This window comes from Phoxinus phoxinus (genome assembly GCF_949152265.1).
Source record: "Phoxinus phoxinus genome assembly, chromosome: 4".
Taxonomy (NCBI): Eukaryota; Metazoa; Chordata; class Actinopteri; order Cypriniformes; family Leuciscidae; genus Phoxinus; species Phoxinus phoxinus.
The window spans coordinates 20413740-20440712 of record NC_136879.1 but is presented as its reverse complement, the minus strand read 5'-3'; the positions used below and the strand labels follow the sequence as shown (position 1 = coordinate 20440712).

The 26973-nt window shown below is 38.8% G+C and overlaps 3 protein-coding genes and 1 pseudogene across 4 annotated transcripts; all 4 read right to left on the bottom strand.

Moving 5' to 3' along the window:
* Positions 1 to 1881: 1881 nt before the first annotated feature.
* On the bottom strand, positions 1882 to 2819 carry LOC306997490 (C3a anaphylatoxin chemotactic receptor-like; annotated as a pseudogene). The gene has a single exon. The product of its transcript is annotated as a C3a anaphylatoxin chemotactic receptor-like (transcript).
* Positions 2820 to 5412: 2593 nt separating this feature from the next.
* Positions 5413 to 8493, bottom strand: LOC306997422 (C3a anaphylatoxin chemotactic receptor-like). Its single transcript, XM_079610728.1, has 2 exons — positions 8277 to 8493; positions 5413 to 7030 (listed from the first exon to the last, which is right to left on the bottom strand). The coding sequence occupies exons 1-2, from the start codon at positions 8278 to 8280 to the stop codon at positions 5955 to 5957; spliced, it is 1080 nt and encodes a 359-aa protein (XP_079466854.1). The 5' UTR covers positions 8281 to 8493; the 3' UTR covers positions 5413 to 5954.
* An 11567-nt stretch (positions 8494 to 20060) lies between these two features.
* Positions 20061 to 22259, bottom strand: LOC306996878 (C3a anaphylatoxin chemotactic receptor-like). Its single transcript, XM_079609791.1, has 2 exons — positions 22218 to 22259; positions 20061 to 21617 (listed from the first exon to the last, which is right to left on the bottom strand). The coding sequence occupies exons 1-2, from the start codon at positions 22219 to 22221 to the stop codon at positions 20593 to 20595; spliced, it is 1029 nt and encodes a 342-aa protein (XP_079465917.1). The 5' UTR covers positions 22222 to 22259; the 3' UTR covers positions 20061 to 20592.
* Positions 22260 to 24148: 1889 nt separating this feature from the next.
* Positions 24149 to 24961, bottom strand: LOC306997489 (C3a anaphylatoxin chemotactic receptor-like; the record flags this gene model as incomplete). The annotated part of the gene is made up of 1 exon (XM_079610793.1): positions 24149 to 24961. Exon 1 carries the CDS (start codon positions 24785 to 24787, stop codon positions 24149 to 24151), a length of 639 nt encoding a protein of 212 aa, XP_079466919.1. The 5' UTR covers positions 24788 to 24961.
* Positions 24962 to 26973: the final 2012 nt, after the last annotated feature.

Below are 26973 nucleotides of genomic sequence, written 5' to 3'. Positions count from 1 at the left end.
TTTTAAGTTGTGTACATTTTGGAACTTTTTATTTAGAAAATAAAAAGGTTCTTTCTACACAGTCGAATGGAATGCAAAAACTTTAAAGCTCAATATCTCAAAACCAGTCAGAATGCAGATAGAACCTTATAATTCCAAGGGGACGAAATGTAGTGCCAAAACTACTGCAAAGCAGTATAAAAATCAGTGAATTATATAAAAAAATAGCCAGATACAGGGGCAATCTATTATAGTGACACGTACATAACGTTTGTAAAAAAAGAAGAAAAAAAGTAATAATATTTTTTAACAAACCAAGAGTTGAGATTCACCATTGTAATGTGAAAATATATTTGTTTCTTCCTCCATTTAAAGATGATAAAAATTATACCATAGATGTAGTTATGGTGGACATTTACTATAGCGACCACTGTAATAAAAGGTTTAATGAACCTAAATGCAAGACATTAAGTCCATCTAAATGTTAAGGTAACAAAACTCAGAATAATGTCCAGTATGCAAGTGTGTCATTTCAGTAATGCTCTTTCAGCACCAAACAGAATTCCATAAATATTGATTGTTTTCAAAAGGTTTTCCTGAACAATCTCACTATCTTCAATTGTTCGGACAAACACCTGCTATACACTTGCAGAAATATACATTTGTCTATTGCATCATGAAATCACTGCATGACTAGAACTAATGGATGGCAACCACTAATGGATGGATACTTTTGGATGGATCAAAGTAGGCCAAGGGAGAGGATACGTCATTATCAAACATCACGGAGATCAACGACGCGGGTGTTTTGAAATGTGAGTAAACACGGTTTCCTTGTGTTATGTGTTGAAATACAGTAGACTAGAGTAAACTGTTGAATTGTTGAAGGTGTAAAGACGTTAGACAGTATAGTATAGTTGTGATTTTGCTGTAAAAACGTTTTATTATGTATAGAGGGGAGCTCCAGTAAAGCACATGAACGTCTCCAAAGTGGATGTACATAAAACATAAACATCTTAAAGATGCTTATTTTAAATCTCTATTTACATCTGACAGGAAAATCTTCTATTGCAGATGAGCACACAACATGAAATAGACATCTGATGTAGGCTGTGTGTGCTGTTTTAGAATTCACTGTTGTCAACACTGTTTACATTAGATAAATATGCCATAAGGTAAATAAACAGATAAGGTAACTACACATAAGTTATCTATTTTATTTGTCCATTAGTACTGTTGATAAATTGAGGAACATTTGGGGAGAGGAGAGTGGCTTATGAAGCTGAATGCTGCATCAGAGGGTTTGAATGAGTACTACAGAAATTAATAACAATATTAAAATCTTAAATTGTAGTTTATTTTAATTATTGTAATTTCAAAAAGAGTTATTACAGCACTTTTCTGATTGGGATCTGAAATATCTGCAGACTGGTGTGAGCACTGAGGATGGGGAGCCCAGAGCTGAATCCTGGAAACGGTGCCATGGTCATATGAATAACTTTTATGATGGATGGATGCACTTTTTGGAGCTTCAAAAACTTGGGTACTATTAAATGCTACTACAAAGGTGGGAAGAGCCAGGATATTTTTTTTAATATAACTTTTGTGATCGGCGGAAAGAAGAAAGTCAAATACACCTGATGGCTTGAGGGTGAGTAAATCATTGGATACTTTTCATTTTTGGGTGAACTAACCCTTTAGTAAGGCATGCATTTCAGCTATTTATACATTTGTGACAAAATAAATCTATATTTTTTGTTGGCACATCAGCTTCCATCATCCATCCTCAAAAAAAAAGAATTAAAAAAAAAAAGAATTTCTTTTTGTTTATACTTCTTCTTTATATGTTAAATTAGCATATTTCATTTTTGTAATTTGATACATGTTGATTCTATGTTTCATTTAAACTTCAAGTGTTGAAGATTGGGTCATTTCCATTCCTGTTCCACCCTGAGAATGAGATATGCGTTTGGATTGGGAATGTTTTGAGAGGAGAGCCAGTTGTTCCTCTGCGAATGCTCTCTCGAACACCAATACTAGAGACTGCTTGAACTTTTTCTGAAAATCTTCACACATGAATATGTACAAGAAGGGATTCAGGCAGCTGTTCGAGTAGGCAAGACTGATTATGAAGAGCCCTATCTGGTCGTAAACCTCCTTGAAACTGGTCAGCTCGTCCGATGGGTTTGTCGCATTTATTTCATGCAACCTCACTTCAAGGAATTTGTGAACATAAAAGGGAAGCCAGCAGAAGAAGAAGGCCAGGATTACTGCCAGGATAATACGGAAGGGTTTTAGTCGATTGTTTTTCAAGAGGCGCTTGACTCGTACTCTGATCGCTACATACGAAGCAGAGATTATGATGAACGGGAGAAGGAAACCCACCACAAAACGGTACACTACCTGCCTCTAGTATGATTCTAGTTCCTGAATGTCATGAATGCACAGCATTTGTTGTGCAGAAGTGGAAATAGTTTTCCGAGAGATGACTAAAGGCAGGCTGCAAGCGACTGACGCTAACCAAATAAGCAGGCAAGTTATCCTCGCTTTCAGGACAGTTTGTTTGGTCCGGGACCACACCACCACCCAGGTGGACAGGCAGCGGTCCAGACTGATCGCTGTCAGCAGGAAGGTGCTGGCAAACATATTCAACACGGTCACCAGGCTGCTCAAGAATCATATAAAGTTACCAAAAGGCCAGTGGAACTCACGGTATTTCGGAAATTATATATAGGACGAATGAAAATAGGAAGTCTGCTACCACCAAGTTAAGAAACCAGATGGTATTGACAGTGCTTCATTTTGAGGCCTATGATGAAGATGACCAGTCCATTGGCAACCAAGCACAAATATTATCCAGTGGAGGACAATATTTATTTTCCCTAAGGAATTCATTGTGCCATCTGCATTGCTGGTTGATGTCGTCATGTTGGATGGGGCTACAGTTTAGTCTGAAGTAAAAAACAAAACAAAAACAATGGCTAGAAACACACAAAGACAAGTATGCATGCTCATTGCTGATTGTATTTCTAGATATTTCATTAGAAATGTGGAGATGTGCAACAGGATATTGCAAACCTTGTTCATTGAAACTGCTATGTCATTTGAGTAAGAACCACAGCTGTACTTACGACTAAATTTGTGGAAAACGCTGGAAAAAATATACACAAAAAATATAAACAAAATATTTTTAGCCAAACTCTATCTGTAACTGAGCATTATCAACATTTGAGCCTGAATTTAAATAATTTTCAAAATACATAGGGTTAAAGAAACAAATTATAAACCACTTAAATGTGCTCTAAGCGATGTCACACATTTTTTAGGCCAAACATTTTTTTGTCACATACAGCAATTATCTCCTCACTATCCGCTAGCTGTCTGTCTCCTGAACGCACTCTAAAAAAAAGCGGTCTCTGTAGACACCCCAGGCTCCACAAACAGCAACAAAAACAAACTGGACTAACCCGCACCACGAAACATAACAAACAGTGTTCCAGCCAATAACCGACAAGAAGGATTTGGGGGTGGGGTTTGGGGGGTTAGTGCGCGGAAGAGGAGGAGGGAGGGTCTAGCTAGCCTTTAATTAATTTGGAAAGCATCAAGGAAGAAAATGCGAGAAAACTAAGAAACTTTTTAACAAAAGCTAAAATACAAAGTGTACATGAATGAAACTATAATGCAGAAACTGTTAAACATGCTAAACATTTCTTTTATGGGGATAGCAGATGAACCCAAACGCAGACAGTATGAAATCACAAAACGTTTAATATAACAGAAAAACAGGGGAAAACAAAACCCACGAGGGGGCAAAACACAGACGGGACAAGGAATCGTAGGCTGATAAGACTAAACTAAGACTTCACAAACAAACACTACTTCTAATTAACACTCACAATAGCAAGACTTTCACAAGGTACTCACAGGTAAGATCAACAATGAACCGACACAGGACAGCAAACACAAGGGGATTAAATAGGGAGACTAATGATAACAAAACAGGTGACACAGGTAAAGCAATAATGACTAAAATATGACAATTTCAACTTCAGTGACAAGGCCAATAATCGTACCTTTTGTCTCGGTAAATAACAAGAAATGCGAGTTGATTGGAAACCGGTCAGTACATGTTTCTGTACTTATCATCCCTGATCACAGTTAAGGGTAAGAGTGGAGGGGGTGGTCTTTTCACTTATCATATTCACTGGAAACTCAGAAATGGCGATTTAAGCTTTCTGAAGTCTGTCCAAGGTCACTATGTCACGGCTCATTAGTGCAAAAGATAGCAATTATTTTGTTGTCTGGTTTATATTTTCTTTCATCACCTGCTATAGTAGAATTCGCCGTAAGAGGAATGGTATTTAAGTAATGCCAATTCTCAATGCGTTGTTGATTTTACATCACAAACACACGTCAGACTTGGTGATTTATACTGTAGTGCTTATTCAGGGTTGGCAATGTAAACACTGCTCTTGCACTAGGAACCCAAGTTTCTCCGATCACTGTGCAAGTCTGAAAATAAATGATTCTGATCATGTGGTGATGGATAGATGTATGGATTTATGCTTCTGTATTTTATTTATTCTTATTATTAATTACAATATTTAGCCCATATAATATAGTCAGTGTTTAAGCTGCCCTTCAAAATATGATTATTTGCAGTGTTGGGGAAAGGTACTTTTTAAAGTAAAGCATTGCAATATTGTGTAACTCAAAAAAAGTAAATAATTGTGTTTCTTAGTTACTTTTTATGAAAAGTAATGTGCTACTTTTGCATTACCTTTTCTCACCATGGGTTGGGCTTGCTTGTTTGTCTTTATAATTTTTTTCAAATGTAAAAGTGCAAATGCAAAAAGAAATGCAAATTCATGCAGTAGAGGGCACAGCTCAAACAAACCTTTCATCTGTGCTCTTGGATAGCAGAAGAATAGAACATAAAGGTCAACACTAACTTCAGCAAAAAAGAAAAAGGAAAAAAAAAGCTTATTTTTGCTTATTTGTATGGTTTAATTGGACCATTGAAGGCCAACAGCAAAGAAATTGGTTATTAAAGTGAGATTAAATACATAAAGTATATTTGTGTTATTTAACACATTTTGCATTTCACTGGAGGAATGCTGAATGTGTTTTTGTGCAAGTGAGATGAGTAAATGCATGTTCACATTTAGTCTAGATCTACAGTAATCATCATGTTCACGGACAGCACGCACATACTCACGATTTCTCTCAACATGAGGACAGGAGAACTGTCAGTTAAAACAAACTTGCATTACTTATTTGAAAATGACCTGTAATGCATACTTTACTAGTTACTTGCTTACTTTTTGACTTGCGTTACTTGCAATGAATTACACCCAACACTTATTATTTGTCATAGGTAAAGTTTAACACTGTGACTTTGTTTTATGCCTAATAATAAAGGTCAGACAGCATAAAAATGTTCTTTGGATTTATATACAAAAAGAGGAAGACTACAGACAGCATGTTTCACAAAGAATTCTGTCAGTTTTGGTGATTAAATAAACATATAATAGTACTAAATTAACATTAGCTTATTACAACGTGGCTTAAAGATTGTGCAAAACAAGTCAATAAAAGGAATGGAATAAAAATGTAAAACTAAAAAAAATATGTTAAAATATTTTTCTAAGTTGAAATATTTCCCCAAAGCCATGAGTATACAATAAAACATCTATAAAATGCATAAACACAACAATTTTTATCATCCTCCCAATCAGTATAGGCGCAACGACACTGCCTCAACCAATGGCATGAGATTGGGGTAGAGCTATCTGTTAGTCCAACCAATGGGAAACAGGGGGTGTGTCAGAGAAACCTGCCTGAAAAGTCTTTTTATTGGTACATAAATTACACCTTTAGAAAAAGCAAGGCTTTGAATCACTGCTTATCTGGCATGGGATGGAGGGTTTCAGTGGCAAAGTAGAAAGCTTCTTAATATGCTTTATTTGATCACTTCAGACTAATACAAGGGATGAATATCTCTGATTTTCTAAAAGCATGTTTTGTTGTCCTGGCTGTGGCTGCTGCGAGAAGGTTTTGTCGTTCATCTTGAGACCCTGTGATTCTGAAAGGCCTGAACAAGTGGAAGGGCGAGATGATCGGAAAGGCAGATGTTCTTCAGCAAACGCCGACTCCAACACCAGCAGTAGAGACTGTTTAAGCTTCTTCTTAAACTCCTCACACATGAACACATAGAGGATGGGGTTCAGACAGCTGTTGAGATGAACCAGACAGTTTACGAAAGGTCCTATGCATCTTATTACTTTTCCAAAGTCTCTCCACTTATAATCCATTTGAATTATAGTACATATCTGTTGAACATGAAATGGAAACCAGCATATGAAAAAGGCCATGATCACAGATATGATGACCCGGAAAGGCTTAAGCTTCTTCCCCATTTTGAGACGTTTGGCACGCACTCCGATAGCAATGTATGAAGATGCAATGATCAGGAAGGGGATGAGGAAACCCACCATAAACCTGTATATGACCAAAGGCTTGAAGGGGTCTTTATAATAAATGCACTGGTTGTTATTTACATAGCGGTGGATGACAAAGGGGATGCTGCAGAGGATGGATAAAACCCACACGAGTGCACAGATGATCCTGGCTTTGACCAGAGTTCGTTTGTTTTGAGCCCAAACAATCACCCAGGTGGACAGGCATCGGTCCAGGCTGATAGCGGTCAGCAAAAAAATGCTGGCAAACATGTTTAGCACCGCCACGAAGCTGACAAACTTGCACAAGAAGTCACCGAAGTGCCAAGCCATCTTGTTAAAGACAGTAACAATGTTGAGAATGATGATTAAGATGAAGATGAAGTCTGCAATCGCCAAGTTGAGAAACCAAATGGAGTCGACAGTCGTCTCCATTTTGTAGCCAGTCACAAATATGACGAGCCCATTTCCAACGATACCCAGAGCGAAGACGACAACATACATGCATATATTGAAGATTTCAATGCTTGATAAGGCAGATTCAGTCTGGGTGTCATTGATCGCATTCGTTGCACTCAAACAGGTGGAATTCCCTGTACACAAAAAAAAAACAAAGCAAACTGTAAAAGTCATAACATTTCTGATTCTTTCTTTTGATTTTGAACTGGTTGAAAACTGAATTATAAGGATTCATTCAGAAAATCAGACTGATTCAGCAATCCGGTTGCAGCGGTCAACAGCTCACTGGAGTTGGAACGGAATGATTTTTAGTTGCGCATAAAGCTGATATATGTCTTTAAATACATTTTGGGATAGTTATTACAGCTCTGATTTTATGAGTCTTATTATTGTTGTTCAAATTAGAACCTTACTTACCAGTTCATTGTTAATCATCCTCAAGATTAGGCTAAATTATATTTAATCTATAATCTAATTTTATTTGTCAGAATTATGGGGAATACATGTTTGCAAATTTAGAGATAATGATAAAAAGAGTTGCTCAGTCTTACCATGATGCCACCAGGGGGCGTCATGTCCTATATTCTCTATATTATGTATAAAATGCATAATGTGTGTGTCTTTCCCTGAATATTGTAACTGAAAAAATATTATTTTTCATAAACTGCAAGAATAAACAAGAGTAGTTATAACCCAACATGTTTTTTTTTTTGCTGTCAACAGCTTAAATTGTGGCTGGTACTGGTAGGTTAAAAGACAGCTAAATTTGTTGCACAATTCACATGCAACGTAGACCACAAAATTGAACGTTGAAAAGACAATGCTGCGACTCAAAACATACAATTTTCCTGCTGTTCTGGTCTCGTTAATGCTTTCATACCATTTTGCATTTCAGCAAATACATTTTGCATTAAGCGATACATACAGTTGCAGATGACACATCCTTTTTGACCACAGCTTTTTTACCAATATTTACTTACACGGCATGTATTGCACACATGACTGAAGTCTCAAAAACTAGATATGCAATATATATATATATTATCTTATTTTATCTTATAATAGTGGTTTACACTGATCTCTTTTTGACTTCTGTTGGATTAGAGTCTAAGCTTTTAACTCAACGCCATGATGCATAATCTTAATCAAATCAACAATTCAAAGAAGTCAAAATAATGAACTCAACCAAAAGGGGTTGAGGAATAAAAAAAAATGCATGTCATTTTGAAAAGGCATTGCAGCAAATATAAACTGCCCACATCACCCACTTCTTTTCACAGGGCATCCGTCTCAATAAAACAGAAATTAGCTTGCTAAATTATATTAGGTGTATAAACATAGTCACAGCTACAGGAATATTGCGTAGATGTAGATTCTTACCCATTTTAAGTCCTTTCCTTCTGTTCTTTCTGCAGGTGTGTGTTGTCAAAGCTCACAACAACGTCTTCACATGAACAATTTGTGGTTGTTTTTCTCTTCATTTGTATGAAAGAGAAAGTGGGGTGGAGTGATGATGCAACAAGGCAACTATCTTCTGTAGAAAACTATTTTGAATATCAGCTTTCAAAGGTTACAGTTAGTCTTCCATGCATGGAACCTAAAATAGAATCATATATTTTATTAACATAATCCAGATAATAATAATTAAATATTTACGACAACAGCAATCAGCAACTAAGAATTAAGGGCAGAGCAGATAATTATAGTTCTGCACTTTGATATTGGTGTTTTGAGCATGATTATATCATAGTATGTAAAAACAAATGCAAATTTGACGTGCCACATTCTGTTGATGATCTTTCTTCTTTAGTGTTTAAAAGCAGTACAGAGGATGCCATCTGGCAATAATCTTCACTTTATCTTCTTCCTTTATAAATCATTATTTGGCTTATTTAAACAAACAAATAAAAATATTTCTGCATGATGTATATTTTACATAAACTGTTTTACAATTTTGAACTTGGCATTACACTTCTCCTGCTAATGGATGAATATAGCTTGTTGGAGTATTAGCTCATTTGTTAACCGCTTCAATAGCTAAAAGCATCTGCTAAACGAATAAGTGTGAACTTATCGAAAGACCATAAGAGGTCCATATGGCTCATGCACTGTAAATGGTCTTCTTAAGTCAGTGATAGCATTGTAGAAGGAACAGACTTGTGCTTTTGACCTTTTTATATTATGATACAAGCAAAAAGTTAATTTGAATAAGGCAGAAACGTGTATGCTAAGACCTAATGTCTGTACATGCGAATCTGCAGAAGCTTTCAGAAAACAAGACACTATTGTCATGACAAAGTTCAATGATGCAGCAAGAATAAAGGGTATTAAAGCAGGAAACCAAAATATTATGCAAATACTGTTAAGATCACATAATTTCACTCAGAAAAGTAGTAATCATGCACTTGGGTTCATTCACATGCAATTATAACAGCAATTTTAAAGGTACACTATGAAACTTTTTTGTCTGAAATGTACAAAATGTATATAATGCTTGAGTACATCATGAATCCATCTTCCAAACCATGGTTTTGTCTACGGGACACCTATAACGAGTGTTTATAATCAGACTATTTTAGACAGAGCGGGACGTCAACCGCTATGGAGTAGCACAGATTCCCCTATTTGATAGTGAGGAAGGGCAATGTGCTTTATGCCAAAAAGGATGTTTAACAACATACACATCATCTTTATAAGTTGTTTTTAAGAATTTAATTTTGTTATTACTGTATGTATAATTATGTTGTTAAATGTCCAATATTCAAACTGAAATGACTAGCACAGTTTACCCTGACTCATCCTTGAAATCTCTCGAAAGAGAACCCTTCTGTCACGGTTTCCCCTGGTCTTGTCCCGCACTACATCTCCCAGCTCTCCCCTGGATCCACACCTGTACGCACTTTCCCTGATCACTGATTATCCTGCACCTGCACTTCATCAGCTCTGATCACCTCGCTGCTCACTGTATATATCCCCAGTCTCACTTCAGTTCATGGTCGGATATCGTCACCGATTCCTTGTATATCATTCAAATCTGAGTATTTGTTTTATTATCTGATATATCCTGAGTTTGCATCTCGTGTATAAATAAAGCCTGAGTTCATCGTACCTGTTCCTGAGTGTATTTTGACAGAATATCCGACCACACACGATGCAAGACTCTTTCCACGGCGTTCTTTTGGATTTTCTACAAGCCCAACGATATCCAGCACCTCTTCCTTCTCCGCAAGTCAACCCAACCCAGTTCATCCTCCGTCTCCGCCCTGCCGAGTCGGCGTATCAGTTCGGATCCACCAAACCAACTCCTCACACCCGCCCTTCCGAACTGCCCTTCCGCTTTGGTTCCACCGAGCCTACTCACCACACCAGCCCAGCCGAACTAACACATCCCATCTATTCAGCTCATCCCGTCTGGCTTGCCGAACCAGCACATCCCGTCTGCCCAGCTGAACCCACGCACCTCGTTTGCACAGCCAAACCTATGGAGCTTGTATGCCCAGCTGAGTCCACTTATCTCATCTGTCCTACCGAATCTGCGCATCTCTTCGAAGCAGCTGAGCCTGAGACCGTAAGCATCTTGATCACAGAACGAGCTCAAAATTCCCTCCCTCCTCCTCCTCTGTTCCACTCGTCTCCGTCTCCCACCGTTCCCTCGGGATCCATCACCCTGTCCAGCTGTTCGGATCCTTCACGGGTCAGCTGGGAGCCGTCGCCATCTAGGAAAGAGGAGCCCCCCACTCCACCTACAACCTCGGCAGACTTCGCTCCTCCTCGTCCCGCCTCCCTGACTCCCTCACCTACGCTCGTCCCACCCTCGTTTCCAGAGCGGATTCGAGCTCGCCAGCCTCCCTCTGTCAGTCTGCTCCACCTGGGTCTGTCCTCGCCACGCCTATGTTACGGACTTACGGACTGTCCGCTGCGCTCCGGCCCTCCACCCCTTCTTCTACGGCCCGCTCAGCCATCCCTCAGGCTTCACCACTGCCTTCGCTCATCTCAGCTCGCCCTCTGTCTTCTGGACCCACCCTGTTTACTCGAGTGGTCATCACTGCGGTTCGGTCGCGGTCGTCTGGGTCTTTGTCGTCTCTCCCTCGCCTTGGATCTTCGGCTGAGCAGTGGGCTCCTGTCCGGTGTGCAACGCTTCCGACCTTCGCCCAAGTAACATCAGAACTTTTACCACCATGGCTCCTGCCTCCATCTATGCCACCGTGGGGCACATTTCGTATTAGGCGCGAGGTCGCGCCTTCCGGGAGGGGGGAGTAATGTCACGGTTTCCCCTGGTCTTGTCCCGCACTACATCTCCCAGCTCTCCCCTGGATCCACACCTGTACGCACTTTCCCTGATCACTGATTATCCTGCACCTGCACTTCATCAGCTCTGATCACCTCGCTGCTCACTGTATATATCCCCAGTCTCACTTCAGTTCACGGTCGGATATCGTCACCACGTCACTGATTCCTTGTATCGTCTGAGAGACATTCTAATCTGAGTATTTGTTTTATTATCTGATATATCCTGAGTTTGCATCTCATGTATAAATAAAGCCTGAGTTCATCATACTAGACCGCAACTTGTCTTTTAAAAATCATATTTCAAATGTCACAAGAACAGCCTTTTTCCACCTTAGAAATATTGCTAAGCTACGTAACATGCTATCTGTTTCTGATGCAGAAAAGTTAGTTCATGCATTCATGACCTCGAGACTAGATTACTGTAATGCTTTATTAGCTGGTTGTCCTGCTTCCTCCGTAAACAAGCTACAGTTAGTCCAAAATGCAGCTGCTAGAGTTCTTACTAGGTCAAGAAAATATGATCATATAACACCAATTTTGTCATCTCTACTCTGGTTACCTATTAAGTTCCGTATCAATTACAAAGTATTGCTACTGACCTTTAAAGCCCTAAATGGTTTAGCTCCTGTGTATTTAAGCGATCTTCTATCGCCCTACAATCCATCGCGCTCTTTAGGATTGCTAAATTCGAGGCTTCTGGTCGTACCTAAAATAACTAAGTCCACTAAAGGAGGGAGGGCGTTTTCACATCTAGCTCCTAAACTCTGGAATAGCCTTCCTGATATTGTCCGAGGCTCAGACTCACTCTCCCAGTTTAAAACTAGATTAAAGAAGCATCTCTTTAGCCAAGTATTCACATAATGCATCTCATACCTTTTATATTACAGTTAAATCAGATCAAATGCATTCATATTATGAACAGCAGCTACGCTAATTATTTCCCATCTGCCTTTTTTGTTGTTATCTCGGGACGCCTGTCCCGAGATAACTCAAATAGAGTTTGTCAGCTCCAGTTATGTATCCAGCCTCTCATGGAGACTTCAGATGCCCCAACGCCTGTGATGAGACGACTCGACGCCTGTGAAGAGACGACTCAACGCCTGTGAAGAGACGACCCAACGCCGGCGATATGTTATGCCCTAATTTATACATGATTAACTAACTGTATTTTTGTATGTACATTTCTGAAATGCATTTTCTGTAAAGCTGCTTTGAAACAATATGTATTGTGAAAAGCGCTATACAAATAAATTTGAATTGAATTGAATCGTACCTGTTCCTGAGTGTATTGTGACACCTTCCACTGTGATCTGGAATACAATTTGTATATGTTAGTCATTCCTAGTTTCCTCATAAGTATAAATACTCAGGTTTTGCATTTTTAGCAGTGAAGGAAAGACTGCAGCAGGTTACCAGGAACAAAACTGAATAGTTTTGAGGCTGTGATGCACAAAAGGGACATTTATTTTGTCATGTTTACATAATGCTTTTTAGCAAACTATTTTATGTCATATTTCTTTTTTATTTTAAGGCAATGTTTTGAGGCTTATGATTTACAGTTCTTTTCATTTGCTTTGGTACTACTTTCACAAGTAAGGTGTATACATTTTCAAAACACTTACAGCTAATATCACAACAGATCATCAAAGTGCACTTTTTTCAAACATTTCATCATGTTTTCAAACGTGTCGGTACAATAGTCAGAGAGAGAGAGAGAGAGAGAGAGAGAGAGGGGAGGGGGGGAAACAGTCAAAGAAAATGTAACATCAGATTGACCAGAGATGCATCAATAGAAGATGGCATCAAATCATGTCTGTGTCATACTTCATCACACCTTTTGATAACAGACTAGATATACTGTATAACATTATGGATTAAATACATTTCTTGAAACCATCACCCACTTTCTCAGTTAAACACAAAACCACATTATCAAACCACATTCAGAGAACCTCTGACTCTTCGGGCAATTACAGAAAAAAAGTATATTGTAACAAAGTAAACACATTTTGCAATTATGTAAAAAAAGTATAGTAATGACAACTTACATTAGAATGGTGAATAAATTGTATACTGTACTGCAAGTATAGTATTGTACTGAATATTGAATAGTAGGTCTATTGAATATTCACCACTTGCATACTGTGAAAATACAGTGACCCAACTGCAAAAGCCAAAAAGGTTACAGTAAAAAATGAAACCATGTTACAGTACACTTAGAAGAGTTGTGCAACTTCAGAATCAAGGTCAGTGAGAGATTGATTCTGCTTCAGCATCATGTCTTCATGTTTGGTTCGGCCAGAGGACTTTGTCCACATCACATGCAATGTCATCTCTGCAGGCAAAGGGAAAAATCCTAAAGCAGATCCAGCCACTCATCCTCTTCCTTCTTGTTCACCACCTCTTACACTCTTCCTTCTCTCCCTCTTATATTTTTTCCATCCATTGATGGTATCAACATTCAGTGCACCATTTTGAGTCAATTTTGGGACTCTGAACTGACTTGTGATGGGTGTCAGAGGCTGGGATTGAACTCTGGTCTTTAATTCAACTGAACTCCTTCTTTAACACTTAGCTATTGTGGATGACGAACAGCATGAACCCAATGAAAGAATAATAACTTGCAGACTTAGATGACTGAACAAAAGGTGTTTTTACTGAAGAGTCCAAGTTTAAATGGTTACAAAGCTTCCGGAGGAAAAAAATCAAAGAAACAAAAGGTGAGCAAAAGGCAAATCCAAAAATACAGCAGATTAGCTTTCTTGGCAAGGAAAATACAAGCATAGTAGGTTCAAGATTGAACACAACTGAAAGAAAGAGGAATGCCTTTATATTGGCACCGGCCTGCCCACAGCCATTATATATTTAAAACAGTAATATCCTATACTAAACCTAAACCAATCTTGACAAACTATATATCATTTGAAAGGTTACAATCTCTAGTTTTGAAAATACATTACAGAGGAGCCGTAATTTATCAATTTGCAACAATAATGTTTTCATACTCCTAAAGGTGCGTGCACACTACAAGCGACTTTGTCGCTGCAGGTCGCCAGTGGCTGGCGGTTAGGTCGCTAGTGGGCGTTCCCGCTACTGGTTGCCTAGTAATGTTTGTGAGTGACATTCACGGATGTTTCTCCATGTTGTAGACAACAAATCCGTTTTCTTGCCACTACAAATAAACATTTTGGAAAGAAAATTTGAAATATAAATGGAATCAGTACATAACATGCATAATATTAAAGATGAACGAGAAACTGTGAGTGCTTTTTGCCATTGCGGCTATTTAATTGCAACAAACGGGCAAATACCGGTCTATATGGGTTCACGAAACCAATCAGGCTCTGAGTCAGTACTGTGAATACAACTGTATGAACACGGAGATATATCACAACTTATAGGACCGTTTCTGACTGCTAAACTTAGCTTCTCGTTCAACTTGCCTCTGTCAGAGAGTGACGGATGATCGCGCGCTCCACTGACTTCACTCCTATTGGTTGTCGCTCCCGAAAGTCGCTCTTCATTTGCATAAAGTTAAACAGATCTCAACTTTGTCGCGTCGCCAGACACGCCCCATCAGGTCGCCAACGGCCGCGATCGCGCGTGTCGCCGGAAAACGCCCGCTCCCCATTGAAATGAATGGTAACGTGTCGCTTTGTCGCTTGTAGTGTGCACGCACCTTAAGGCGTGTTTAGACCTTTATTTTGAAATAGTGATGAACATGAAAAATCCTGAAAGAATGGTAGAAACCTCAGTTTGTTTTCATGCCAAGAGTTCAAAAGATAGCATCCATTCAATTGTTTTAGAAAAAAGGTCTGAAAATGTTTTAAATATAAAGAAAAAAATTATAGATTCAGCATTAGTGATGTGGCAGCGAGCTATAATGCACATAGGCTACGTGTTCTTTTTATGTTTCTTAGAGGTTGAATTCATTTCAAAATCTGCCAAACTTCCAATACTACTTCTGAATAGGATGTCTACTTCATAAATTGTATGAAAATTGTAAAAATAATGGTTCAGATCACTCAAACAACATATGGAAATGGAGGCGCCCTTATATGGGCAGTAATGTCAACTAGTGAAACAGTTTGGTTCTGCGCCCAAACAAAATCTCACTGAAAGCTTATTTTTTGAGATATCAACCTACAATTTGAAACACAACTTGTTCAGATTTTTGCCTTTGATTTTTTTGCAGTTTTAGAGTCCTTCAGGTTTTTAAAATATATATTTTATATAAAATATGAATAATACAATTTTTAACGTTGTACATTTTCATAAACTCAAACTTCTATAACTTTTTTTCTGTTTAACTGTCTTAATTTATTTCACTTCTACAAAAATCTGCCAAGTGTCTTCTTAAAAACAAGACCAATCTTACATCTATATTAATGTAAAAAAAGGGGGGCGCTTGATAAGGGGTTAAAATAGACTCAATAGTCTTAAAAACTCATACTTAAATAGACAACACAAACAAGCTAATGAACCCCACAGGTGGGAGAAATCAAATACTAATGACTTGCAACAACGAATTTTACAGAAGCTGGTGCCACCTAGTGGCCAGAAGAGTCATTACAGCTGAGTGCAAACTAGAGGCAGGGAGAGAAGTAGTGTAGTGCGTCATGGCGTTGCATAAATATCAGCAGTATGTCACATTACTCGCATAAGTTGCGCTTTACACTTAAGTTGAATACGTATTTTCGTTTGACCGGAAGCTAGTTATTTTACTTTATAAAGTTTTAAATATAGCCAAACTCATTGTTTTGCTTCAGAAGGCCTTTATCAACCCCAAGCTGTTGTCTTCAGCTTCGAGTTTCTTGTCCTCAGCTCTGGGCTTCTTGTCCTCAGCTCTGGGTTATGTCTTCAGCTTGGGGTTTCTTGTCCTCAGCTCTGGGCTTCTTGTCTTCAGCTTGGGGTTTCTTGTCCTCAGCTCTGGGCTTCTTGTCTTCAGCTTGGGGTTTCTTGTCCTCAGCTCTGGGCTTCTTGTCCTCAGCTCTGGGTTTGTTGTCTTCAGCTTGGGGTTTCTTGTCCTCAGCTCTGGGCTTTTTGTCCTCAGCTCTGGGTTTGTTGTCTTCATCTTGGGGTTTCTTGTCCTCAGCTCTGGGCTTCTTGTCTTCAGCTTGGGGTTTCTTGTCCTCAGCTCTGGGCTTCTTGTCCTCAGCTCTGGGTTTGTTGTCTTCAGCTTGGGGTTTCTTGTCCTCAGCTCTGGGCTTTTTGTCCTCAGCTCTGGGTTTGTTGTCTTCATCTTGGGGTTTCTTGTCCTCAGCTCTGGGTTTTTTGTCCTCGGCAATGGGTTTTTTGTCCTCAGCTTGGGGTTTCTTGTCCTCAGCTCTGGGTTTGTTGTCTTCAGCTTGGGGTTTCTTGTCCTCAGCTCTGGGCTTCTTGTCTTCAGCTCTGGGTTTGTTGTCTTCATCTTGGGGTTTCTTGTCCTCAGCTCTGGGTTTTTTGTCCTCGGCAATGGGTTTTTTGTCCTCAGCTTGGGGTTTCTTGTCCTCAGCTCTGGGTTTGTTGTCTTCAGCTTGGGGTTTCTTGTCCTCAGCTCTGGGCTTCTTGTCTTCAGCTCTGGGTTTGTTGTCTTCATCTTGGGGTTTCTTGTCCTCAGCTCTGGGTTTTTTGTCCTTGGCAATGGGTTTTTTGTCCTCAGCTTGGGGTTTCTTGTACTCAGCTCTGGGATACTAGGCGTCGGGGGTTTGATGACTTATCAGTATCCAAAGAGCCAATCAACTCATCAGTCTTTTATACTCGTGTTGTTTCCCACCGATATTAGGTTCTAATCTTCTTGATTGACGCAAGTTGTAACTTTCCCAATGTTTCCAACATCCTTCTCAAGGCATCGCAGGTGCAAGTTGTCCACCTCTTCATGTCCTTGAACTCCAGTAAACTCAACCAAGATGGCTGATTTCCTTTCAAGGTTCTAGTAGGTGCGAGTAGAACCACAGTAGAACCGCAGTAGAACCACAGTCTTTTGTGTCCTTGAGCACACACACATACGCACACTTATGCTCCTCCTTCTCATGGCACACTAAATAACTAACACTTACTGTACATCTCTGCCAATTCAGTATAAGGCATTTCTTAGAAACAAAATAAATAACAACATTTTAGACAATGCATTAATTCAGTACATTGGCTATATGTGTAACAAAGGGCATCTTCATTAGGCAAGTAGGCAGGGTAATTGAATTTCCTTGATATTATACAATAGTAAACTAAAAATCCCTTAACATATTTACTGACATATCGCTTGAGACTTACTGATATAAATATTATAATTAAACTTTATTTGGAGTACTTTTTTATTGCACAATGCACATTTCTTAATATTAAGCCTAACATGTGTTTTAATGTCACTAATAGTAAGGATAGTATGATCTCTGTATAATATTAGTCTTTAAATGCAAGATATTTAAAGTGTACCTAAAGTATACTTGCACCAGTTTCACTTTAGCACAATCAAATATACTTAAGTTTATATTTAGTTGAACTTCAGCACTATTTCTGGATAACTTGTAAGACTCTTCCTGCAATGACTCTCAAGGCCACTAGGGAGCACTATCTGATCCCTCTTGCAATGACTCTCCAAGCCACTAGTGAGAGCTGTCTACTCCCTCCTGCAATTACTCTCCCAGCCACTAGATGGCACCACCTGCTGTGAACTGCTCATCAATTTAATTGTGTTCCACCTGTATTTTGCCCTATTTAAGGCAGTTTCATTGAAGTGTGTTTAGTCTTGAGCCTATGGGTTTTCTGAGGTCTAGAAGAGTTAAGTGCCATTTCTCTGGTGCCATTGGGCTTACTTTGTTTTGTAATGCTATTACTTAATTTTTTTGTTTGTCCTTGAAAACTGAGATCAAGTAAAGACTGCCTTTTTTTTGAGTTATCTGAGCCTCCTAGTTTGCTTTTGCTTGGGTCTATACAAACTGTCTTCCCCAGTAGACCAAAAATAGAAAAGTAGCTTTCTCTGACTGGGAGACCTAGGTTTAATGGTGCGTTCACACCGGACACGAATAGTGCGTCAGGCGCTAATGATTTCAATGTTAAGTCAATGCAAAGACGCGTTACGCGCGCAAAAAAATCCAGCAGCGCGAATGAGGTGTAGAGTGCGGCGCGGGAGACGCGAATACGCCTCATTCTGAACTTCTGCGTCAATTCGCGCCGCGTTAACCAATCAGGAGCCTGCTTGCTTCACGTGGCATACAGTGACATACTGTAGCATAACAAACTCCTGCTTGAAGTCACTCATTCAAAATGGAGGAGAAACTAATTTTAGCTTTGAGTGGTCACCCGGAATTATATGACTCAAGTTCATACTTTTATAGAGACAGGAACAAAAAGGACTTCGCTTGGAAGAAGATAGTGAGGAGATAACCTGGTAAGTTGTAAGATATACAAATTTCACTTTTGTGTCACGTTATTGACCTAATAACTCGCTAGCAAGCTGCCGTGCTGCTAGTTTACAACTTTTTAAATGATCTATCAACATCAGACATCTTGTAAAAAGATGGCCGCCAACGGATTTCGAAACTTTTGCCTCTGACGCGCGTAAATTCAGCTTCAAATTTACGTTTTTACGTGTGTCAATTTCGCTCTTGACGCGCGAATGGACACAAAGTGATCAAGCGTATAACTACACGCGGCAGGCGCGAATTTGACGCGCTATTCGCGTCCGGTGTGAACGCACAGTAAGACCCACCTTCGACACTTTATGTCAGTCAATTGTGACAAATGAAGTACAAAATTACTTGGTCCATTTTAGCAGAATTTAAGTATACCAATTTAGTATATCAAAAGTACAATTGCAGGGTATTTATATTAAGTACAGAAATATGTAAATGTTTTGTAGTATACTTGGCATGCAATAAATGTATTTAAAACACATTTTTTCACTTAAAGGTGCAGTCTGTAACATTTGTTTTTTATTAACACACGTTTTTTTGTGTTAAATTTACAAAATGTGAAGAATGAGTACATCATGAATCCATTTTCCAATCTGTGTTTTTGTCTTATCCTGAATCACAACGGTACACATAATATGTTTTATATATTTTGACTATTTAGGCTTCTACAGGTCGCCACCGCTAAAGAGTAGCCCGATACCTGCAGTGACTCATCATAGACATAAACAGAAAAAAGTAGCTCCAGCTACGATGCTCTTCCGCAAGACGCATGCAGTTCTGTTTATTAACCGCTAGAGCGCCACGAGTTACGGACTGCAGATTTAAGTATTAAAAGTAAAAAGCACTGATTCAAACTGTTTATTTATTCTAGCCAGTAGTCATTAGTCAGCAATAAAAAGAAAGATTAATGCAGACATTGTATATTATATATATTAAACTGCAAATAAGCAATCTTTTTATTTTATTACAAAACCTTATTATACATTACACTTATTAATTAATACACTTTTACAGCAGATTTTTTTTTGTCAGACAAAAAACTGACAGTCAGGACCTTAATATGACTTTCATTTACAAATTTGGTATAAGTTGTGCCATTCAAGTTCATGTGCAAATAGCAGCATAAACAAAAACATGAAATTATATATTTAAGGAATAAATGGGCCTATGCACAAAATATATTTCACTTAAATAATTAACAAAACGAAAGACAAAACAGTGTGACAAGTGGTTTCCGTTCATTTTTGTGACGGCTCCACAAACAAGTTTACGGAAAGGAAACCGAGACCTCAAAAAGTGGCATATCCTGTTTGCTTTGTGTCGTGGAAGTCTATAGTCCAGTGATGAAATATCTGTGTCCTGGAAATGGAAAGCCTCAGGTGTCGCTTCACTCGCTGTCTCCTTGTGGACAGGTGAATAGGCTCAGATGTATCTCAGGATTCAGAGAGAGGGGATACAGATGCAGAATGAGCGATGAGTGGAGTGGAGTGATATTTATTAACAGAAGACATTACAAGATAGGTGAGGTGGTAACACAGTCCAAACAATATGCCAGGGCAAGCAACTGGTGAACAGGCTGGTCGTGGATGAGATAGGTCCAGACACTTGTCTCAAGTGCAACAGTTCGAGGAACCAGATATGGAGAGAAGTAACTGCTGAAGCATCAGAGTTGGTTGCCAGGTCAGGCGAGTCAGTGACCAGGAAGGACACCGAGAGCAGGGCAAGAACCAACACAAGACAACACTCGAGACAAGACAACAAGGAAAGGATTGTTTTTTTTTGTTACCTATGCATGCCATGAAATGCAGATAAAATGTTCACGTCGTATTATAATAGCCAGCAAGATATAGCCAGATTAGTCCTTTTAATAAACACGTTTTTGTCATTGATTCAACATTTTCATGTGTATAATGCAGTTTATGGCTGTTTAATACTGTTGAACCTCATGTGGACATGCCATAAAAGGGTGGCCATCAAAGCAGAAAAGTGAAGTTGTAAATGTCTATATAATCTTAAACGTTTGTTTGGTTATCCTGGCAGCTGGCAGGGATAGAGTTGATGGTATCTTTTGTTTGCTTTGAGACTTTGAAGTCCAGATGATCTTCAGCAAACACTGTCTCCAGCACCAGCAGTAGAGACTGTTTAAGCTTCTTCTGAAACTCCTCACACATGAACACATAGAGAATGGGGTTCAGACAGCTGTTGAGATGAACCAGGCAGTCAACTATAGCTGATATTTTCAATAAAACATCTTTAGAAGGCTTACTCCACTTATTCTCTTCTGCACTTATGTAATAAAATTTGTAGACATGATAAGGAAACTGGCATATGAAAAAGGCCAGGACCAAAGCTATTATGACCCGGTAAGACCTTAGCTGCTTCTCCATTCTGAGACGTTTGACTCGCACGCCGATAGCTATATATGAAGATGCAATGATCAGGAAGGGGATGAGGAAGCCCACTATGAACCTGCATATGAACAGAGACTTGTAGGATTGGATAGGATAGTTATAGCTTACTGTACTCCCCGCTGTTGAGGGACTGATAACTACAGGGATGCAGCAGCCAATGGATAAAACCCACACAATCACGCAGATGATTCTGGTTTTTAATAGGGTTCGATTATTACGAGACCACACGACCATCCATGTGCACAGGCATCGGTCCAGACTAATAGTCATCAGCAGCAAAACGCTAGCAAATGAGTTTTGGTATATCATAAAGCGGAGAAACATGCACTTGAAGGGACCATAATGCTTGACCATATTGCGTACGTCTAAAATGGTGTCTATGATTAGAGTTAAACAGCAGATGAAGTCTGCAATCGCCAAGTTGAGGAACCAAATGGAGTTGACTGTCGTCTTCATTTTGTAACCAGTCACAAATATGACAAGCCCGTTTCCAATGAGACCTAGAGCAGAGATGGCAAAGTAAATGCATATGGTAAAGATGGTAATGCCTGAGAAGATCTCTGTCTGCACTGTAGAATAGTCCGTACTAAATCTGGTCACATTTTGAAATCCAAAAGTAGTGGTTTCTACACGAAAACAAGAGAAAAAAATACAGTGAGTATTAGTTTGTGGAATTTTTTATGCCACTTTTCACATGCAACACATTTTCTACCCCAAGATGCCATACAACGACTAGAGTTTAACTCTCTCATTAATTTATGTAATTTTCTTTTTTTAAGTTTTTACTATTCTGCAATGATAGGATAACAGGATTGCATTAAAGGAGAATTATGCAATTTTTTTGTCCGAATGTTTCAACAGCATGAACTGTGACTATCTACAATACATATATACGCAAACACATACAATTAAAATACAATTTTCACACTTTTCACATAAGATGACACAATTACATTTTATAAAACGCTTGAAAATGATTTTGTCCACAAACGATTTACCAAAAATATTTCTGGTAAATATTAAATGGTGCATGATTATTGATTATTCATTGTTATGCCTTTTTTTTAAATAACAATATTATATATTGATATAATGTATATGTATATATATAAATTAAACCACTCTAATCTCTATACAATATTCACCCAGAGGCCAGAGAATAATAATATTTTCTCCTCACATCCATATGCTCTCAACAGGCAACAAATATGCACATAGATTCTTACCCATTTTCTTTATGGCTTCAGGCCCATATAAACCTCTTTGCAAGTTCTGTTATAGATGAAAATCAACAACTGATGATAAGTTCCCCTTTACTTCTCTTAAAGATTGATGGTGGGATGGTGTAGAGAAATATTTCAACATAAATCTATTTTTATAGATGCAACACATTTTCTCTGTTAGAAATACCATTGTGCATTTTTCCCTAAATGTTTCTACATGTTTCAGAATGTCTAGAACAATCAAAAATAATATTCCCCACAACGTTTGGACATTTTAAAAATTATATTCAGAAATAACTTAATAATGACTTAGTGAGAACATTGGCAAAATGTTTTTGGAACATATTTTTGTATGATATTTGCGAGATGCAGGTATCCGTCTACATTTTACATTTATGCATTTGTATCCAAAGCGACTTACATTGCATTTAAAGGTACACATTTACATTCTTATCAGTTCTTACTTTCCCTGGGAACCGAACCCATGACCATGGCGTTACAAGCGGCAACTCTCTACTGTTTGAGCTACAGGAAAGCGTTTGCTTAGGGCAGACCGGATATGGTCGTAACATGGGGTGAGTTGTAGCACCACCAATTACACCAATCAGGGACAAGCTAGGAGTCCAATGATCATTTCATTATTCGCCCATTTCCTCCCAGATCCCATATGAATGGTTATCGAGGCTGTAAATAGGTACATGCAGATTTTATAAAGAAAAAAACTGTTTTTTTTGGGTAAGAATGTATTTTTTTAAAACTAAAACCACACTTTGTTTAGTAATTTTACTTTTGCAGATAAAATTATAGGCTATAACTTTAAGATTAAATTGTAGTTGCTCAGGCAAAATCTGATGCATTTTAACCTGCTGATTTCAAACTATTATGCTAATACGGTTAGCTAAACACTGGCTGACAGTGGAGGGGTAGTTTGTAACATATCTTTGAACAATTAAAAACAACTAATAATAGTTTATTTTTAATAATCTTACAGAATGCCTATACAGTTGAAAAGAACGACAGATGTGTGCCAGCCAGTGTTTTAAAAAAAAGAGGAATTGATGGTGTTTCAGTGAAGGGCAGCAGTCAGATCAGTTGCGATGACAATGTTGAAAGCCAGTTGTGAGACCACAGACAACGAAAACATTTACGTTGTCTGTATGAAACCATTTGGCAACTCAAAGCCAAAGGAAGTGTGGGTAAAATGTGCCCTATGCAGTCTCTGGGCCCGCCAACCCTGTTCATTATATGTCTATGTAAGCTACAGTACAAATAAATAAGAAAGAAAGAAAGATACTGTCTGTTTTGACCATCAATTAAACAAAAATAAAAGTTTAAACCAACCCCTGGGATATGTAGTTAAGGACACGTGAACAATCTTTTTGGAAATCCCTCTAATCTCTCTACAATTTTCACCCAATTACAAAGAAGGATTATATGTTCTCCTCACACCCATATGCTCTCAACAGGCAACAATCCATTTTCTTTATGGCTTCAGGCCCATATTAACCTCTTTGCAAGTTCTGTTATAGTTCAACAACTGATAAGTTGTTATTTACTTAGCTTAAAGAGTGATAGTGGGATGGTGTAGATAAATATGCTTCAACAGAAATCTATTTTTATTGACTATACACTATTATGTTCTATTTCTGCAGTCTGAAATATTAATTGAATGCATAGAAATGTGTTCCCTGTGCTGACATCCTATCAAACAACACTATCCCGTGACAGTTTGAAACTTTCACTGAATAGTTAATATCCAGAGATTCATTTTTGGACATTGACATTAACTAGAATGCTTGCCTTATACACACACTCACAAGTCACAAGACACATTTGACACTCTTTTATTTACAACACAAATCAGATTAATTGTTGTAACAATAGGCTACTAAGAGTCTAGTTTTCGTAAAGAGTTTTCTTGCCTCGGCAGCTGATCAAGGAATTGTTGGTTTCTTTTTGTCATCTTTGTGATTAAAAAAGTCCAGATGTTCTTTAGCAAACGCCGTCTCCAACACCAGCAGTAGAGACTGTTTAAGTTTCTTCTTATACTCATCACACATGAACACATATAGAATGGGGTTCAGACAGCTGTTTAGAAAAGCCAGACACACTACAAAAGGTCTTGCTTTAGTAATTACTTCTCGAACATTAACATTCTGCTTATTCTCTACTGCATTTAATGAAATGAAACAGAATTTGTGAATATGGTAAGGGAACCAACATAAAAAAAAGGCCAGAACCACATAAATAATAAGATATTTCCCTTTTTTTAGATGTTTGACTCGCACTCCAATTGCTACAGTATATGAAGATGCAATGATCAGGAAGGGGATGAGAAAGCCCACTATAAACTTGTATGTGTACAGAGACTGTAAGTCTAGATACTTGGTGCAGAAATTGATTACAAAAGGAATGCTACAGCCAATGGATAAAACCCACACAATCATGCAAATGATCTTAGCTTTGACTAGAGTTTGTTTATTCCGAGCCCACACAATCATCCATGTGCACAGGCATCGGTCCAGACTGATAGCAGTCAGAAAGAAAATGCTTGAAAACATATTTAGCTCCATCTGTCACATTGTTAATGTGTTTTGTTCTGTGTTGTGATCTTGTTTCCCCCTGTCTTTGTGATTTTTGGTTTAGTCATGTTAGTTTTTCCCTGTCTGTTTAATTAGAAATTCCTGACACCTGTGTCTTGTTAATTTTCCCATTAACCCCAGTTCTTTTAAGCCCTGTGTTTTCCCTCAGTGTTTGTTTGGTCATCGTCATTGTAAGGTTGTGTGTTTTGAAGTTCTTGAGTGTTTCCCTTTGTTCCTGAGAGTTAATTTAAGTAATAAACTAAACTGCTTTCAAGTACCCGTGTCCTTGTCTTCGGCATCCTGCACCAAACCTGACAGAACGACCAACCAAATACCGCTATGGATCCTACACAGCCCGCAGACAGCGCTTCCATGTACACCAAGGAATCGACTATGTTCGACCAGAATGGTAGTAATCTGGAGGAATTTGCTGAAGTTTTCCTGCACCTTTACCAGGATGGGAGATGGGATGAGGACTTCCTTCAACAGCAGTTCTGGAGCGGGTTAGACGATCCACTCGCCCAGATACTGCTGCAGGATGACCTCGACCTACCTCTCGTCAAATTCATTGACCGTACGTTGTGGGTGTGTGGTTCCTCACTCACTGTGGGAGACATCCAGCCACATCTTCACGTCCAGCCTGATCCTCACCTCATCAGCCCAGTCAAGCCAGAACTTCACGTCAATCCTGCCGACCCAGAGTACTCATTTGCTGCAGCGCCCCCTCGTTCTCGTAAACGGAGGAGGAAGAAGACTTCCTGCATTTCCCAAATTCTGGAGGCCACCCCAGAGCAGTCTGCTCTTCATGTCTATTCTATAGGGGTTGAAGAGACTGCCCTTTCCCTTTATGTTGCTGCTATTATATGTTTCTGGGCCACACATGCCTCACTGTCGGCTACCTCATCTCCATCCTCTCCAGAGCCGCATGTTTCCACCCTCAGTCCAGCCGAGCCTGCACTTCTGTCACATTGTTAATGTGTTTTGTTCTGTGTTGTGATCTTGTTTCCCCCTGTCTTTGTGATTTTTGGTTTAGTCATGTTAGTTTTTCCCTGTCTGTTTAATTAGAAATTCCCGACACCTGTGTCTTGTTAATTTTCCCATTAACCCCAGTTCTTTTAAGCCCTGTGTTTTCCCTCAGTGTTTGTTTGGTCCTCGTCGTTGTAAGGTTGTGTGTTTTGAAGTTCTTGAGTGTTTCCCTTTGCTCATGAGAGTTTTAAGTAATAAACTAAACTGCATTCAAGTACCCGTGTCCTCGTCTTCGGCATCCTGCACCAAACCTGACACCATCATGAAAGAGAGAAGCTTGGAAAAAAGTAGCCCAGTGACTTGCCAAAAACCAAGACAAAGTGCATGACTGGTGCAAAAGAGAAAAAGAAGTCTGCAATCGCCAAGTTGAGGAACCAAATGGAGTTGACAGCCGTCTTCATTTTGCAACCAGTCACAAATATGACGAGCCCGTTTCCAATGAAGTCCACGGCGAAGATGATGACGTAAATGCATAAAGAAAAGATCTGGATGCTCGACAAGCCCTCTTTCCCCTGGGTCACTGTAATATTATCATATCCCAAACTGGTGCACCCTATACCAACAAAAAAAAAAGGAAAAAAGGAGCAAATAATGCAGTGAGCTTGGTTCTGGAGCAAAAACAAGCAAATTAAACATTTTGTGGTATTTGACTTGCAGCACGTTTTCTCTGTCAGAAATACCTTTGTGTAATTTTTTCAGAACGTCTAGAGAACATTCAAAAGTAATATTCCCCATAATGTTTGCAAAATGATAAAATGGAATGTTCCTTTAACGTTTGTATAACCAAGAAGAAAAAAGGATGTTTTGAAAATGACATTCAGAAATAATGTTTTCATAACTAATTGGGAACATTTGATCTGATATTTACGAGATGCTGCAAAAGCTGTGAGATGCAGGCATCCATGTATGCTATATAGACCAGCATTTAAACCATTCAATTAGGTCAGGGGTTTTCAGATAGTGGTCCTCTGTTTTTGACACAACGTACACAATGGTGCCTCCCCACCCCCAATCAAGTAATTGAAAAAATGCATATCATCAGTCAAAAGTCAAAAGTATTAAACACTGAACAGAGATTTAAAGGGCAAAAAGGAGAATAAATAATATGGAACCGAAACAGGGAGAAGTCTGTTATGTGACCGTGTAAATGC